The sequence below is a fragment of the Haemaphysalis longicornis genome, unplaced genomic scaffold, assembly GCF_048455015.1.
Source record: "Haemaphysalis longicornis isolate Haplotype H1 unplaced genomic scaffold, Haemaphysalis longicornis Haplotype H1 scaffold_1, whole genome shotgun sequence".
NCBI lineage: Eukaryota > Metazoa > Arthropoda > Arachnida > Ixodida > Ixodidae > Haemaphysalis > Haemaphysalis longicornis.
The window spans coordinates 382,891,584-382,909,812 of record NW_027526203.1 but is presented as its reverse complement, the minus strand read 5'-3'; the positions used below and the strand labels follow the sequence as shown (position 1 = coordinate 382,909,812).

Here is an 18,229-nt window from a genome sequence, read left to right as displayed (position 1 = left end):
ACGTAACTTTGTCGGTAGCATCTGGTCATAGTGCCCTCTTAATATTGCTACACTACCAATAAACTTCCTCCACAATGCAGATTAAACATTGTAAGATTACTTGTGCCTTGTGCCTTGTGCAGTGTCTGGCGTCCCTAGGCCATGTTTCAGCCACTCTGGGTGGATTTATGTGAATTTATTTAGTAGAAAAATCAATTCGAAAGCACTGTTCTTGTTTCTGCATCCTCCTAGCCACTTTCCTACCACGTTGCCTATGATGCGCACTTTTTTTGATTGGCTTGACAGTGCAGCTCACTGATCACAGTGCCTACATAATCAGTTTGCTGCCCGCCAGCAGTTTGCCGCAATTAGATTGCATAGGCCTAGAGACACTGCAGCGCCGTGCCTGGAACAATGTGGCTCTATCTTATTAGTTTGTAGACTGTATTAAGCTTGGAAAAGTCGATGAAGTGAAAATAACTTCCCACTAAAACATATGCGATACGTATTTTGGCTTACAACGCTTCGCTGACTTGGCTTCACAGGAGCTGTAAGCTGCATGTGCGTGTGCGACTGGTATCCAATTAAACGCCGGAGAAGAGTCAATGAAGTTAATTTAAGTAATAATGAATTAAAATTAATTGAAGCTTTTATTATAAAGCATAAAACTAAGGTACGAAAAGCACATTTTGCACAGGGTGAACTAGCAGACCAGTCTGCAGCATGACAATACATTTGCGATGGCTTTTGCTGCCAGAACACAGTCGCTGGTATTCAGATATTTGTAGGGCAAAGGGGAAGCTTGCTGCATAAGCGTTATCTAAGAAACGCTCTGCTTAGCAACTCGGAGTGCTGCAATGCAACAAGTAAAGCCACAATGGGGTAGGCCTCTGGGAAGTGGACTTGTTAATTGTGAGCAGCTTTGCATGCTGTCTTAACTCAGTTGTATGGAGCACTGCGCAAGTAACATCTCACTGTGTGGGTTCAAATCCCGGAAGGTTTTTTTTTGTTGTTCTCCCCCTCCACCAATGAGGGGTGCATTTATTATGCAGGCACATTTAATGCACTTGCGTGTGAGTGAATACTGTTTGATTTAACCAGAGGCCCATTAATTTGCACTGTGCGGGTGAACCACAAGGATGCGGAGAAAAAAAAGAAAGTAGGACATGACTGATAAAGTGAGCCCAAATGCCGCAGTGTCAGTTATGGCGCGCACGAGACAAATCCTTTTTTGCGACACCCACTAACATAAAAAATGACTGCACTGTGGTTGGCTCATGGAAAAAATCAAGGAACTCCAAACTGGCAGTTTCTCTATTGCACTCGTGCTCGGTACGCCTGTGTGTGGTCACCTTATTCAGTGGTGATGGCTATTGATGAAGCCTTCATCAATGGGGTTTTAGTGGGGTTCTTCAATGGAACTCAATTTGGAGCTACTGCTGAAAAATTCTCCTGGTGATTAGTGCCCGGTGCTTCAAATTCAAGCTATTTTCTAGACTACAAACAGAGGCTTTGAGAATTGCTTGGCGTTTGTTGAAATGTTCAACTGCTGCATGTGTATCATGAAAATAAGTGGTGAGCCAAGTTCTCATTTCAGTGTTTGTGGCACTTGCTGGTAACTTTTTGTGTTGCTGTTCAAATTATCCGAAGAAAATCATTACTCGCTTCGTATTCGCTTTGACGACAAAAGTCACAATTAGCACATACCATACTTACCCGATTCTAACGCGCCCCCGATTCTAATGCGCACCCGATTTTCCTGGCAAAAAAAAAAACAAAAAAACTTGCATATCCAATTGTAACACGCACGGAACTTTGTGAGCAAGAACAACGAATGCGAGAGAAACGGGCGATTTATTTCCCGAAGTAATCTTACTCATCTCGCTCCTCGTCGCTCTCTGCCGACCACAACATCTCGTCCTTGGTGCCGTCAAGCGCGTTCGCAATGCCACACTTCTGAACGAACGTTCAACCATGGTCGATGGGATCGTGGCCCACGCCTCGCACGGCCATCCCGCGAGCTCCTCCAGAGCTGACCGCTCGTTTTGAACGCGTGAGAGCTGCTCGTAAGCCGTAAAAGCAGCGCACCTTCGTTGCCGCTGCTGCCACTGCTGTTATCAAGCACACAAGTGGAACAATTTGACGATTTGAAAAGCCTAGGCACCTAGGCTTCCTGTATGGTCCCTAGAAATATTTGCTAGTCTGCCATCCCCGCGCCGTCTCTATGGGGAGGCGTGTCCGCGCCGCTGATGCACGCACAGCGCTGCGAGCAATCGGAGCGCCGGAGTGGTCAGAGTGAGTGGCCGCTGGCCGGCCTGTGCCACACGCTACTACCGCGGAGAGCATTGGGGTTTGTTGGCCAGTTAGAGCAGTGAAATCCAATGGCTCGAGGTACATCAGCTCACAATTGAATCTACGATAGTATACTAAAGACCCTTTAGTTTCAGGGCCCGAAGTTTTCGCGAATCGGGCTATGGAGCCTATTTGCGGCCGCTGACCTTCACGAGTGAGACCAAAGAATGAAACTGCAGCAACGAGAGTAGCCGTTTCGCCACCGTCGCTGGATCACGCTCAAAGAGAGCCCAGCGGCGCCAGACTCAGTGTTTGTTCCAAAGCTGAGTTATCTCCGAACGTCATGCATTGACGGTGGTGCTAGCTCGAGAAAACGGGGGGAAAAAGCTGTAGAAAAACGCTTTACACACACACACACACACACACACACACACACACACACACACAAAAAAAAAACAACTTACCTAAATCTAAATACTCTGAGAAGGAGGGGGGGGTAAAGCGAGGCATATGGTCATCGGACTAAATAAGCCTCAAGAACTTTTCTTCTTAATTTCAAACAGCCGGGGAAAAAAAAAAAAAAAAAAGAAAAAGAAGATTGGCCATAACATATTTTTCCTTGTTGCTTTCCACGTTGCGTCTCGCGATTCACTCCGAATATGTGGGCGATCAAAAAAAAAAAAAAAAAAAAAAGCGCAATGAAGAATGCAAGCGTTGTTTGGCAGCCTGATTTTTTTTTTGAACCCAAGTTTCGCGCACCCCTTAATAAGTTAGCAAATTTTCCAAATCGCGGATTTCACAAAAATTACAGGCGCGCAAAATAAAAGGTTCCCCAGTTTCAGTTTCTGCCTGTTGAATTAAAGTGGCAAAAAAACATCGTACGCATGCATACACAGGCAATATTTTTATTCGGCATTTATATTTAAGAGATATTCCCAACTCAGGAGGAAGACGTACGATGGGGACTAATTAATGAACAATGCAAATTGGTCAGATACCGTTCAATTGCATAATTTGACTCGCAAACAGAGAGAAGTCAAGATGGTTCCAAAGGGCTAAAAAAAAATTTGCGGGGGCGCCCACACACCACACAAATATTTTACGCGTTACATAGCCATGGCAGTGTATGGCAAGGGTTAACACGAAAACGCTTCTTTGTTATGTAACGTAGTTGAAATTCCCGAGATGTGCCCCAGCTAGCAAAAGATGCCATGCTGACAGAGTTTCTGATGCCCCCGAGTATGTGTGGAAACCTTTTGCCCGGAAGAGGACATAGAGGATTGAGCGCAGCGACATGATTCCGTGGTTTGGCTCGATCGTTCATAATACGCAAAAACGTATACTGTACTCCCATAATTCATGCTTCACTAAAAAAACTCTTGGTATTCATAGGAACCAATTTATTCGGCTAATCTGTTTTGTAGACAGAAACGAAGAGAGGACGAAACCACCCAGAACTACGAAGGCAGCACGCCGGAGTGCCGTCCCCCGCACTGCTGCCCGCACCGGCCCTGGCCGGCCGCGCTCCGATTGCCTGCAGCGCCGCCGCTGCATGCATCACGGAGGAGCCCCCTTCACGGCCGGCGGACGGCAGACTAGCAAATCTTTCTAGGGACCATACTTCCTGCGTTCGAAATCGTTGTTATAAGCTTTGGCGCCATCTTGAGATGGTGATGGGTGGGACGAAATTTCAGCTGTTGCAGCAGTTTCGGTTTCTAACGCGCATGCGATTTTTCGGCCTATTTTTCCGGAAAAAAAGTGTGCGTTAGAATCGGGTAAGAACAGTACCTACTACAGAGCTTGCCACTTCGGACAATGGCATTGATGGGCTCAGTTTACAGCACTGGAAAGAGGTCTCTCGATATGTCAAAGCGATAAAGCCATTCTTTGACGCCACTGTTATCACCAGTACAGAAACATATCCACCACTTGGTACCACTTATTTTGGGAATGCTACATCAGCTCTCCAAATTTACCAGTACAACTGGATTTCATACAGCACTGGCATGTTCTGTAATATCAAGATTCATCTTGTATATCAAGATTCACCTTGTTTTTGGACACGTGCTTCAAAACCATTATACGTATTAAGCACCGAGAAACAAAATATGCATGTTGTGGCTAAAAGGTTTAGCGCTCCAAGACCTAGTCCTATGTGCTACATTGGAAGGAACGGACTGAAAAGCCACAAAAGAGGAGGCCAGAGCTGCACACTGAGTCTTCACTTGCAGTCTGGAATGCATTTGAAAATTCGGTGAGGAACGGTGCGGAATCTGTAAGGCCAGGCAAAAGTAAGCACTACCCAGCCAAAATCTGTGGCAGTGGCAGCGACAAGCACACACTCCCCACACGGTTGCTTTCCGGCACCACTACACTGCCTGGGTGAGTCTTTTCGCGCACTAACCTGGGACAGGAGCAGATGCAGGTGAGAGGGAAATGGTTGTGGTTGGGATGACAAGCGTTGAAACAGGGTGGCGCTGTGACCGCGGGGATGCTCCTGCCAGGAGTGGGATCTGGATTATGGTGGGGAGCTGGGCTCCCTGTGAGCCCCCAAAGGGTTGTGTCTTCAGTTCCAGGCTTGGTGCTGCACACAATAGATGCCCATGGCAGGCATTAGGTGGACCACCACCTGAGGCAAATGACAATAGCACGATTACTTGAGAATTGGAACAAAACAGTAAACCCTCGTTTACTGCATTTTCCTGTTATAACAAAGATGGCAGAGAAAGATTTCATTATAACAGGTACTTCTTTAACGCATATGTTAGTAGATCGGGCCACAAATAATTTCGAATAAAATTATACTTCGAATAAACAGATTTCATTAAAATGAGGATTTATTTAACTGGACTGCTGGGTCCTAAGTGCTCAAATGTCACACAGCAAGGCAAGTCACGGTGCACAGGGTATTCTTGCGGCTGCACTTGGCAAAAAAAAAAAAAAAAAAAAAAAAAAAAAAAAAATCATTATCACCATTAACATCATCATCCTGTTTGTGTCTACTGCAGGACAAAGGCCTTTTCTATGTTTTCCCAGTTACTCCTGTCTTGGGATGCCCTAGTTGATTCTTCACCTCAGAATCTTTTTTATTCCTTTCCTCCACTAAGTTTTGTCTTTCCTTGCCTCTAGTCGTACCATCTCAATAGCCACGATCATTGCTCCACGAGAGAGTTCACAGAATGCGTGCAGACTGACACTGATGCGCTGGCAAGTTGGTGTGGTGTTGACATAAGCACCAACTGCTTGTGGGCACAGTGCTGAATCGGTCGACTTTGGGCCTGGTGCGAACAGTTACGAGCCAGGCAAGCTCCAAAGGTTACGAGCCAGGCAAGCAAAGCGCCTCGCATTTGAGCGTCTCCAATGACGCAGAGGGCATTCAGCCACTGCATACACCTTGGCTAGTGATCGTTGCGATTCTAAGCCGTGCTGGAAGGCTTATCTGATGCATTTTACAGCCGACAACATGGCAGAAGCTCGGTATGATGATTCCCAAGATATCAAGAATGCTCAGCCAACGATAACGGCAGACGCCAAACACGCTGCTCTACAGAACCGAAACCGAAGCTGGTTGGAATTCCAATCTTGGACATCATCCAATCACACTGCTTCTCGAATGTGCATCATTGCTGTTAGTTGTTGCCCCCACCGCAAATGTCGCATGGTATTCTTTCTTCATTCAGGCTTTATAAATTGAATGCTGCCTTATCAACTGGACAAACAATGAAAAGTGTGTTTATTTGAGCCAGTCTAAGCAATGCCAACAAGAACAGAAGTTTGACGAATTCACTTCAGTGTCCGTTTAATTATCCTGATTCAGTAAAAATGTCATCCGTGAATCTTACGTGTCTTGAGTGCCCCCCATTCTCTCGCATCTTTCACTTCTCCCAATCAAGCTTCCTGAATGTCCCCTCCAGACGGGCTGCACAAAATTTTGGAGAGACAGTGTCTTCTTGGCTCGCACCCTTTTTAGTCAGGAGCTTCTCCCTCATCTTGCGAAGGATTATCTTGCCTGCACATTGCTTGTGTACACTACAATCAAAAAGATCAACCAAGTGGTGATGCTAGGGTTGCCACATGCGAGATGCAACGCAGCTCTATTACTAGCACTTACCAGCCGTGATGTTCGCACCCTGCTTGGCCTTTGTGGCGCTCAGAGAACCAGAGGATAATTGGCCTCCACCTACAGTAAACAGAGACCGGTTACACGCCACCCTTCCACCTGGCAGGGCCAAAAGAGTGCGAAAGAGAGAGAAACTGATAAGAGGAAACGGCAGCACACTCTACCCGCTAAAGTTACAGACCGCCCAGCAACAGGTTGACATCAAACAGCAGCCCCCTGCCACCATGTCAGAGGTATGAGGGGTAGACTGAAGTGCATACCAGCACCTTTAACGCAAGCCACTGACAAGACTGTCGCTTTCTATTACATTCCCCTTGTCCTCAGCATGGTGGCAGCTCGGAATCATGCTAAGTGTGCCGCACACTTTGGGCCATCACACACACACGCAGTCACGCCACCCGCACAAACACGCGCCTTCCACGCATGCCAACCAGCCACTCAGAGCCAGGCACAGTCATGCATGCACAGCACTCAGTCGCTCATTCACTCGGCCGAAGCCATGCACCGAGCAGCATCGCAGCAATGGCAGAATACAGCCTTCACTGGATTAGCAGTGCACTGAAGGTCTCCAGGTGAAGGAAGAGCTAAGCTTATTCGCACTGTAAAACCCCCATGTAGTAAGGTATTCTTGCTAGAATACCGTTCTGCGAGTGTGCTAGATTTTAGTACCTGTGCGGGCATGTCCATGGCTATTAATTTCATTGGCAAACAGCTGAGGCACAGAAAGTCAGTGACATACTGAAAAATAGATGCATACCCATCTATCGCACGAGATGCTGCGATGCCTCCTCAATGGGTCTCACTGAATTTATGGCAATGCGAGTGATAGGAACGGCAGCCACTTTTTGTATGTTGCCAATGCAAGCTTAGAGCTGGCACTCATAAATAACACAATGGTTAGGTGCTCCGCATCAGAGTTTCCACCTAAGCTTCATTTCAGAAGCAGTCTGAGCTAACCCCTAAAAGTTAGAATAAGCCACCAGGCCAAATTCTAACATTAAATTCTAACATTTTTTTTTCATTGCACTTATAACATTAAAGGGGCCACGATGACAAAACATAAGCTTGCTTAATTAGAAAGAGCCCTCTTTTGGTAACTCCCTCAGGGCCATTCCAGCCACGAAAGACGATTTGTAAGTGGGGAAAAAAATTAAAACAGAAGGAATGTTAGAAAATGTTCAAATTTCGGGGAACGGCGATGTTACGGGAACGAGTAGCGTAGTATGGGCCAGCACTAAAAATGCAATTTTCGGTGTGTTAACTGCCCGTTAGCATTCCAGTGATACGACCAATTGAAACTAGAGGCCCCACTACAGTAGCCCAGTCATGTTTCTTGGCGGTGGCAAAGGTGAGCGGCCGCCAATCATACAAACAAGATTTTGTGCCATCACAGACAAACTGCCGAAAAGTGGCTGGAAAGTTGCCACTGCTTCATGTGTTTTCTTCGGTATCTTGATTATTTGTCAGCAGTTTGCGATAAAATTGGCATCATTGTTATCAGCACAGAGCGCCTTTTTAATAAGCCAAACTTGTATTTTGTCTTCATGGCCCCTTTAAACATCATAGAGAAAATTTTTGTTGAAATATACTTTTCGGAGCAAATAGCCTGTTCGAATGGCTAACATTTTTTTGTCTTATAATAGCCCTGAAGGTTCTTTCCAATGGCAGTTTTTTGCATACGCTGATCCTTACTGAGATCTCCTAGATACAGGGGCAAAGCCCGTAAAACAAAGACAAAAGAGTTTTTTCGCGAGCATTAGTGTAGACATCTCAAATCATCCAGCCTAACTGTGATACCCCTTTTTTGTTCAACTATAACGCTACTAGAGGTTACCACACAGTTATTTTACAGTGCAGAATACAAGTCAAAGACAAAAAGCATTTATTTAATTGTAATCAAGAGGGTAATGTTTTTTTACAAAAAAAAATCATTTCTCTAGGTGCAGGCCTTCTGATTTTAGACCACAAGTTGAGCAAGTCGACCAAAGCGACTCCCTGCCAAAAGAATTTCCCTACCAACTTGAAGTGCTGCTCAATGCATGATGACCATATGTCACGCACCCAAACAGACTTAGTTACTCAACATTCAAGTCCATTACATTACGTACCATGACGGAAAGAGAGAAAAGAGAAAAAGAAATGGAGAAACGAAGACCTGACGTATCGCACACACGCACCCACACAACCTGTCGCACAAACCGCGCACTCTGTCTTGGGAGCCACGCAAAGTCAGGTTTCACACAGCTGTGCGTCCCTCCCAAGAGCTCGGGGAGGAGACAGGCACTAGAGCATTCCGTGTGACAACTCAGCCTGCACCTGGCACCTTTTACGGGGGGCAGTAAGGGGGCATGAACCGGGCACGGGACGTGTGGCCCATGCGACGCGCCAATCAGTTCCCAGCTGCTCGTCCCCGAGATGGGCCCACTCACACTGCACCAAAGCATGCGGCACCAGGTCCCCTTCCCACCCAGCACAAACCCAAGGTGAAGGGTCACAAACTAAGAAGGCATAGCGTAAACGACAGATAGTACGTGGCAGTCAGTTCTGTCTCAACCATCACCAACCAAGCCACCTGTAAAGAGGCACACCAACAAGAGCCATTAACGAGGGTCACACATCAGCACACTGAGAAGAGCAACACGCATCAACGTCAGGGCACCTGCAAGGATAGTACACGCATGAAGTGAGAGCGCTGCACGACTAGCAAAGTTTCCCTAACCACGGCGCCGTTTGAATGAACAGTAATAGAATGAGACGACATGACAAAGTTGGGAATAGCAAAACGCAATACAATCATTCAAATACAACTTTGGCTATGAACTTGATTGAATTTACTAATATGCCAAATTCTCTTTTTTATCAATGATTACGTTGAAGACACTATAGTGCTTCCTTCTTTTTTTTGTTTCTGTAACACATGTAACGGCGTTTCTTACTACCACTGTGTGGAAGAAGAACTTTGATTTTTCACTGACACAATGTTATCACCAGGCACAAGATAATCCAGAATATCCAAGGAAAATGATTTGGCGACAACAGAACAGTTGGCGCAAACTAAAGAAAACTGACAATTCCTTTGATATCTCTCAATGGTATAAGTATCGATCCTATAATTTTCTCTGCCAGTTCTGCAAGTCACCTAAAACTGGTAGCACTTTGGAACACTCACGTCATTTTTCACTGAGCAGATATCATAACAAACATATGATAATATATTAACTGTAACAGCACTTAAAGCCAAACTGGTTATTTTTCCCTTGTTTTCTATCTTTAAAAGCTATCCCTATCACTCCATTTGCAGGTGTTATCATTATTAAAAAAAATCATGGCACTAGCTGTACACTCTTCAAATAGATCAGTACCATTGGCTCAGGCCATATAGTCTTCTGCTTATTAAGCACTATATATGTTGAATTTTACGTCATGAAAGATTTCATTGCAATAAGGAAGCTCGCCTCATAAACTGTCTCGTAAGCTAAGATATTTTTATGCATTTAAAAAGGGGCCATGAGACAAGATACAAGTTCAGTTTATTTGAAATATTGCCTCGTTGGAAATAACATTCATCACATTCCCCGCAAACTTCCCACAAATAAGCTGTAGTATAATAAGCAAAACAGAGAATAAGTAGGTGGCTCACCGGCTACTTTCCTCCACTACAGTTATGGTATATTATGGCCCCCTCGTGCAATTGACTGAGGCCAACAACAAAATTAAATGCAAGTTAACATGGATTATAGGCTTGCAGAACAAGCAATTTGCACTTGAAATTTAGAGCACATTCTTTTTATCGCTGCAAGAATGGTGTGGTAGACAACAGAAGTTCCAAACAAACGTAACAATCTATGGAGCTGCGCTACATACAGCACTACCGCTAGCCGACGCTGCGGAACACCACCGCCAGGCGTGTTGGGCATGTCCGACATAACACCGGCCAACTGGCATAAGCAACACTGCCGCTTACGTGACCCTCTTTGTTGAGTCGTGCACGATGTTTCACAAGATGATTACTATGCTACGAACCAGAACAAAATATGGCATGTACAGGTCCACTCAAACGTAAATAGAGTACCGGGTCATTGCCAACTGGCATCACTGTGCCAACTAGGAAGGCCAACGGTAACTAAGCGCATTTTAGCATAGCCTCCTGCCAGCCACAGTTCCGGTTCCTGTTTAATTGCAGCGTTTGGATGTTACATGGAGTTACCATACTAACTACGCATTTTAGGCACCTACCACTAAGACGCCACTGTTGACGTCACGAAATATGCAATGCACCAGGAAGATTAAATTTTGGCTGTAACTGGTAAATTTCTGAGTGAATAAAGCATCATTTCCCTTCAGACAAGCACTTGAGGGTACTATAAAACACCGAATCTTTTGTTTGAACGTTGTAAACAAAGTTGTATGTTGTCTTCATGGCCCCTTTCAAAATGTCTTACACAGACACATGCAACAAGCACACAGCAAAATTACTTCAATGGATAACTAGCACATTTAAGAACAAATAACTTTATGTAGCAAACCATAATACAAAAACTCAGACCAGATAAAAGAGTATTAAGTGTGAGAAAGACAACACTAAGTCTGTAAGAACAAACAGTGCTACAAGCACTGGCACAGTCATAATGCTAAATTAATGTGGATTTTAAGGCACTAGTGGCTTCATCATCAGATTATTTTCCCATGTCACTCTACAAAACAAACTACTGCCACACGAGTGGTATTTGAACAAATACTCTTGAATTCAACAAAACAATTAGCACAGCACTGCATAGCCTGACCACACAAATTACCTGTTACAGTAGAATCTCGTTTAATTCGAATCCACTCAGCCAAACTTTGGGTTGATTCAAGCTAACACTACGGTCCTGCCAACAATTCTTTCAATGTGCCAAACACTTTGTAATCTAAATGCGTGAACATTTCAGACGACAAATTTTAACAGATTGCACCACCTGACCATGCTCCTGCAAACTAAAGGCCTTAGCTGAAGGCCTTTCAGTTTTCAGTGGCAAAGGCGAAGACTATGACACTAGTGAACCTACTAACCAGCATAACTCGTGTAGTGTTGGTGCTGAACATGAATGAGCTCCGCTTCTCTTACCAGGAAAACGTGAATACTGCACTACTAGTGCTTAAGCTCCAAGCAATTGGACAGTGACCAATTATTTCTGATCCCAATGTCCCTTGTACTGGCCAATAAATGTTTTGCAACTTGTCATTCGTGTTAACTCAGTACACATGCAATGTCACCTTAGGCACTGCAAATACATTTGTAAAGTTTTAAACCCCTTGAAATTCGAATTATCGAGATTCGGCTGTATTATTAAGAAACAAAGTACTTTTGCTCAGCCTACAAAACAAAACTGAACGTTTTCAAATTCTCTCGTATCAGAAAATAAACAATTCCAGTAGAACAGCAGGAAAACAAAACAAAAAGAACATGATTCTTCCATCGTATCAAGAAGTTAGCCAGTAAGGACAATGTTTCTGCTAAAAACCTGTTTCATTAGGGGAGAAAAAAAATACGGAGGCTTCACTTTTGAACTTACTTGCTGATTAAAGGGGTCCTGAAGCACCCCCTGCCGGCACTATGGAGCACATAATGTCCCAGCGCAGGTGAAGTAACCACCTCCCGGAAAAATTTTGTTAATTCAACAATAATCATGAGAGTTATTATATATACAGAAAAAAATGCACGCTCCTTTTTGTCCCCCCCTCCCCTCGACTTTCGGAACACTGTGGAAGGTGCCGCCTTGCTGGCTCAGGCACTAACTGTGGCCTGATGATGCGCACATCAGCCAAGACTTCCGGCTCATGCTTTAATTTTAAAGTATGGTAGTGACCGTGGCTTTCATGCAGCCGTTCATGATCTTGGCACAACTTTTAAATATGAAGAGAAACTACTATGTGCTACGCTGAGCACTAGGGTTGAATTTCAGTGGTCCTGTGCTTTGCCCAGTGCAATCTTAAATGGCTGTAGCAATCAATGCGTACATCACAAGAGTGAATGTTTCAAATTTCTAAAATGCACTGCAGGCACAAAAAAAGAAAACAAAGGTGGCTGGCTGCAGTAGCAGTTCATGTTTTGTGAGCCTGCAATTCAGTCCTTCTGCATTCCAAGAAAAGCACAATTAGAAAACGGTGGAAGGTCAGTCTCACCAAATGCTTTGGTACAGGCTTTGGTACTTGATGAGACGCTTGGACGTGCGCAGCTGCAATTTGCAAAGAAGCTGCCCCACAGCCTACACAATTCCTTTCCACATGGTGTGTGCATATCTTGCAAAAAGGTGTACAGAAAGATACCTTAGACGATAAGATATTTTAAAGACAAGGGCAAACAAAAACGAAAACAATAGCGTGTAGGCTTGCTGCAGGCGACGCTAATTAATGAAAACTGTCGCCACCGACGGGGAGATCACGACATATGAATGATGCTTTCACGTTACTGGAAGTGCCTGAAAAAAGCTGCCAAAAGCAGAGATCTCTGCTCAGTGATGAAGGCAGCACACAAAATGCCGGAGATGGTAAATAACCACTGGAAAAAGCAACATTAGGTTCAGATGCCCATGAGCTTGTCACAACCTTATGATTGCTCTCAAGTTCGCTGACCGTGCCGAAGACGTGTTTCAGGATCCCTTTAAAAGCAGGTAAAAGGCTGACAATCAGGCACAATGTAAGCACAGAATCGGTGGGGGCCGGATAACCTTTTACCGGACGAGTAATATTACACCGCTTGTGTAGCAGTAGGTGTTCCCAGTTTAGCAAAGCCCTCAGTCTCCACTTGGAGCGAAAATGTGCGGAGGAAAGGAACGCGAGACAGAGGAGAAGAAATGACGCGGTCGTTGGAGAGAAACAAACAACGAAAGGCCAGCGGTGCCGGAGTGCACCCTGTGGCGCAGTGATGCAGCTAAGGCGGCGAGTGTCGCACAGGCACAGTCAATGCAGTAGCGGCGGCAGCAGCAGCAAACGCTCGATAATTAATGGGGATATGTAAAAAGTGTCAAGAAAAACCTCCGTCTGCGGCAGAGAGAGTAGGAGTAGGAGGAGGAGCCGCCCAGGCAGGGGAGGTGTGAGCGATCACACCCTGTGCACAACACACCGATAACCCCCGGGAGGGCGCTCATTCCTTTAACCTGCAGTCTGAGAAACGGGGAGGAACAACACACAGGTTTTCTCTCGCTTGCACGGCCACAGGACTATGGGGCCACTCATCAGCATCATCATCAGCACTTCAATGAGGCAAGAAAACAACAACAACATCATAAAGCACAGCACACGCGCACAAACTCTGGCCCGGCGTGCAGAAGGCCAGGCTCCCGAAACAGCTCCATGAACCGTCACAGTGCGTTTATTTTACGATTTTTCCCATTTTGGAATTTCAAAGCGGAGCTTTGTGCCCCTCTGTGTCTTTCACTGCGTGAACACTGCCACAAATCACCACATCTTCACTGCATCTCAGGTCGTGAAGTACAAGTGCGAAAATTTAGCATTGGGTTTTCCCCTCCTTTCATTGCAAACCAATTGCGGCCCAAGTCTGGCCCACTTTGAAATGCTCAATCGAGCTACCCGTGCGTCCCTTTCCCAAGATGTGCCTGCAGTGAAGATGGTAAAAATTTGCAGCACTAGCACCAATGATGGTGAGCCAATTGAGCAATGTGAGGGAAGTCAAACACACACACACACACGCACACACACATGCACACCCATGTACACCACATTCAGGCACATGCTTCGAAAATGGAGTGCCTCCCTTAAAATGTGCCGCATCATAGGCAAGGTACTGTTCAGGACATAGTACTTGCTGCCAAATCAACGTAAATGGGAAATTTTATTACCACGATGAATGACGAAGTGGCTTTTTTTCCCTTGACTTCACACCTATAGAATGCCTAGTTTTTAGGAATGCTTGTTTATCCACTCAATTTAGCAGCTGCAAAAGCACACCTATGACAAGTACTGTAGCCCCTAAATGTAGGCCTGTACGCATAACCCTGCCTTTTCGACACCGTCTGGCCAAGCTTACATTCTGCTGTGCCCACAAACCACCAATGAGCAACCAAGGTGGGTAAGCCTGGACAAAATTACGGGTGAAACTGAATAATCTGCAAAGCAATCTGCAAAGCAACACGTAGCGAACCTAGTTACTTATGCCCTAAAAAATACGGTGCATGACACTGCACACAGAACATTGTGGCAGAGTAGATTAACACCATTTTTGAAGCAATGAAAAGGCCATTCACACTATGTGCACATTTCAGAGTGAAAGGGCGCAAACTGCTGCCAGAACTCAGCCCAGGTGCTGGGTGAGAAGAAAATCATGTTGCACTGCGAATCAGGCATTTGTCGCAATGGCGGTGCCTGCATTTTTTTGTAGCTTTTGTGCAGAGAGAAAGTGCAGCTTTCAGTCTGAAAGTGCTGCCCTGGCACACATTCCACCACGCATGCGTCGGCAGACACGCCAGCTGCAGATGACAAGAGACACAGGGCACTGGGAGAAGAAGGAAAAGGAGGAGGAGGAGGAGGAGGAGGAAGAGGGGGAGGGGGAGGAACTGCCCCGGAAGCTGGCAGCAGCACGCGGGCAGGAAGGAAGAAAGGGGGGACAACTGCTTGGGCCCTGCCGCACAGCTGCACACCTTGCACACTCTCGCAAACCTAGGGGGGCCGCCCACACACGCGCACACACCCTTGCACACCACCAGGCACACCAGGCTTCGAGAAATGCCAAAACAACGGCCGAGAAAGGAGGGAAAAAAAAGGGGGGGGGGGAGGGGACTCGTGAGATCCTCCACACTGCACAGAAAAGCAGAAAAACGCTGCCCTTCTGGAGCTGGAGAAAAAAAGAGCTGCCTGCAAAAGAGCCAGACCTTCCCCACACTGCCACAATGCATGCAACGCGACACGCTCTTTATGAGTACAAGCACAACAACAGTGGCACACATCTCGCAAGCGATACCAGTCAGGTAGACATATGTGAAAGCAGCTACGTTGTACTTAAAGCTAGATATAGACAGACGGGCAGCAAGGGCGGGTAAGCTGGATACGTTCAGAAAGCTACAACAACGCGATGCCTAGGGACTAGGGGAACGCAACTATAGTGCGCCCCGAGTGTGCAGCTAACTTATATACCTATGCGCAGAAGTTACAAGGCTCTCTGCTTACTTATGACCTCAACTTGTTTGTGCAACAGAAATTAAATTTCAGCCCTGTCACCTAATCACTATGTTTTTCCACTCAGGGAAATCCAAAGCTGGCTGAACAACTAGGATTTTAATTACTTTTACACACAGCCAGAGGGAGCACTCAGGTATCTCAACTTTACATTTGTTTGTTTTTTCATTAAAGAATTAGAAAATTAGAATGTGCTCCTTTAGGCTTGTCCCAAGCTTCAGCTCTGACAATGACATGAGCAAAGCACCTTTTTGAAGCATATGCCAAAACTGGAGGTAGACTTCAATATGCAGTCCCTGATGGCACTAAGACGCAATCGTTTTTGCCTAAACACTAGCCTTACAGAAATGGTCAAAGCATGTGCTAAAAAAAAATGGACACGAAGGAAAGACAGCTCCTGTAATAAGGGCAGTAATCTGTAAATGACTGGCACAATCCACATGCATACAAACACTGCAGAGTATACAAGGGTTTTCGCCCATAAAGCCACTCGCATTTGATGCACAGGTTTGCACTTAATTTAATATGACTAATATGTATCTGAAGTTCTTTTACCTCCAGTTGGTGTACCTTACCAAGGCAATTTTTAATGCCGTTCTTAATCAGTTTTTGCAAAACTTAGTGGCAGCTCAGCTTTGCCTTTTAATTTCTGAAAGAAAACAGCTGGAAAGACTCAGAAAATTTACACGCATAAATTGGACGTCAAGCCTCAGTGTCAGAAATAGCCATTCCCCTGGAAAAATTGTGTTCGCAGTGTCAGGCAATTCTTTCTTAGGAGCACACTAAGCTTTTTTGAGCACAAAAATATGAGGGAAAAATTGAGCTAGGAGCTAAAGAAATGTAACAACGGAAGCTGCATTGTCTTCATGGAACGTGTCAGTAGTCTAAGGCAGCTATGCGGTGTGCCAGTGAATGTTGCTGCCTCACGACACAATAGCAGCACCTATTTGCTCCAGCACTCACTGATGATCTAATAAAGCTGCTACGCGGTGTGCTACATAAAGCTACCTTCTGGGCGCGGGCAGTAGCATCTAGCTGCGGCACTCGCTGATGGCATAAAGTTGCCTTGTGACACACTAAGCTTACTATGGCACCTAGCCGTTTCTTCTCCTCGCCGACTGCCTACGGCCAATACGCAGCAGTGTCGCAATGCAATCTGAGCCTGTAACTGCAGCTTGCTCTGGACAGCCTGAGACTACCATGGGGGCGCGCACTAGCTATGACGGCAGCGTGACACTGTTTGCAAGGATCGTGTCCCTTCCCCGCTGGCAGCCGCGCCAGCGCCTACCCGTGTGGTCCCCTGGTGGTCACCCATATGGGCAGAGAGGCCCGGGAGGAAAGAATGGGGAGGGGCCGAGGCCTACCTGACAGGGGCGTGTAGGTAAACGGGTGGGGCTCGCTTGCCCGTCCCCCGCTGGTCACCACCAAATGCACCACCACCAGGTGCCCCACGTCCAGGTTCCGGTAGGCCGGCACGCGGCAGATTAGGTGGGTCTGCGAGGGAGGAGGGCTCAGCACCACACCCCGGACCAGCCCACTGCCACAAACTGACTTCAAGGGCGCACTGCTGAGCGCAATCAGGTGACAAAGAGGACATAATAGACTCCACATCATTCCTAACGAAGTCGGTTCCTCTACAGATCCTAAGCACTGTAACAGGCCCGAAGCCAACAATATATAACACCTAGATTAGCATCGGAGCAAAATGACGGTATGCCATAAAGTCTCTTCACATGTACAGGCATGTGCGTGTGCCTGTAACTGAATGTGGTCATAGTCTCTCAACAATTAACAATCGAGCACCGTAAAAATGATGACTTCAGTACTAGTGGAAGAGACACATCAATGGGCAGGAGGTCATCAGACCATGTTTAGCAGTACACATTCAGGGTAGATGCATTCAACACAATGTACAAAGAAATTTAATACGTACCGGCTGCAAATATTCTTTTTCTGGAACAACACATTTTTCCCATATATATTTTGGCTCACAATCTCCCAAGTTCTCTGTGAAAAGAAAACAGAAACACTTCAGTGAAAATAAAACAAAGTAAAATATACCTCCATTCCAGGGTTAAGACATATCGTGCTACAGAAGGATCATCGCTATATTAACGATACCTTCAGGTACTATCTGTCTTTCTGGACTGGTGCAGATGAGTCAGCAAATATCACTGCTATAGCTCTCTTATGGTTCAAGGGTTATGGCTCAAAAATAAGGCAGCAAGACACAATTCTGGCCCCACTGTAGCTCTTGAAGCGCAAGTTTGAAATGACTGAAATGCAGTTCAACTTCACTTGTTCACAGTAGCGCAACAGTGAGCCACACGGAGCTTCACAGATTGCAGCCCAAAATCAATTTAACGTGAAAGGTCATAAACTTGAGTGAATGGTCGAACCAAAATTTCAGGTTAAGGATTATTTTTTTTTTAAACAGAAATAGCAAATAACTTACAAAGTTTCAAGAGCTTTAGTATTTACAGCACAATAGCTCATGAATTAAAATAGCAACGAATTCGTGCAAATTTCATCATGGTGAGCGGTGAGAATTTAAAGCAGCCAAATTCACATCAGTTTTAACTTAAGTTATATAGAAAATTTTCTGAATGTTGTAAAAGTTGAGGCCAAACAGAAATAGTGCAACTAAGAAGAAAAATAAATGAT

The 18,229-nt window shown here is 45.5% G+C and overlaps 1 protein-coding gene across 4 annotated transcripts in view; it reads right to left on the bottom strand.

Moving 5' to 3' along the window:
• The window catches only part of LOC144155211 (uncharacterized), a 55,654-nt gene that overhangs the window by 9,722 nt on the left and 27,703 nt on the right, over positions 1-18,229 (bottom strand). For 3 of the 4 annotated variants that reach the window (XM_077686519.1, XM_077686520.1, XM_077686523.1), the window contains exons 10-13: positions 17,499-17,572; positions 16,930-17,059; positions 6,383-6,451; positions 4,676-4,900 (exon numbers count right to left, since the gene is read on the bottom strand). In XM_077686519.1, the coding sequence (XP_077542645.1) occupies positions 4,676-4,900; positions 6,383-6,451; positions 16,930-17,059; positions 17,499-17,572 (498 nt within the window). The remainder of the gene's footprint in view (positions 1-4,675; positions 4,901-6,382; positions 6,452-16,929; positions 17,060-17,498; positions 17,573-18,229) is intronic. The other variant, XM_077686524.1, reaches the window with a different exon arrangement.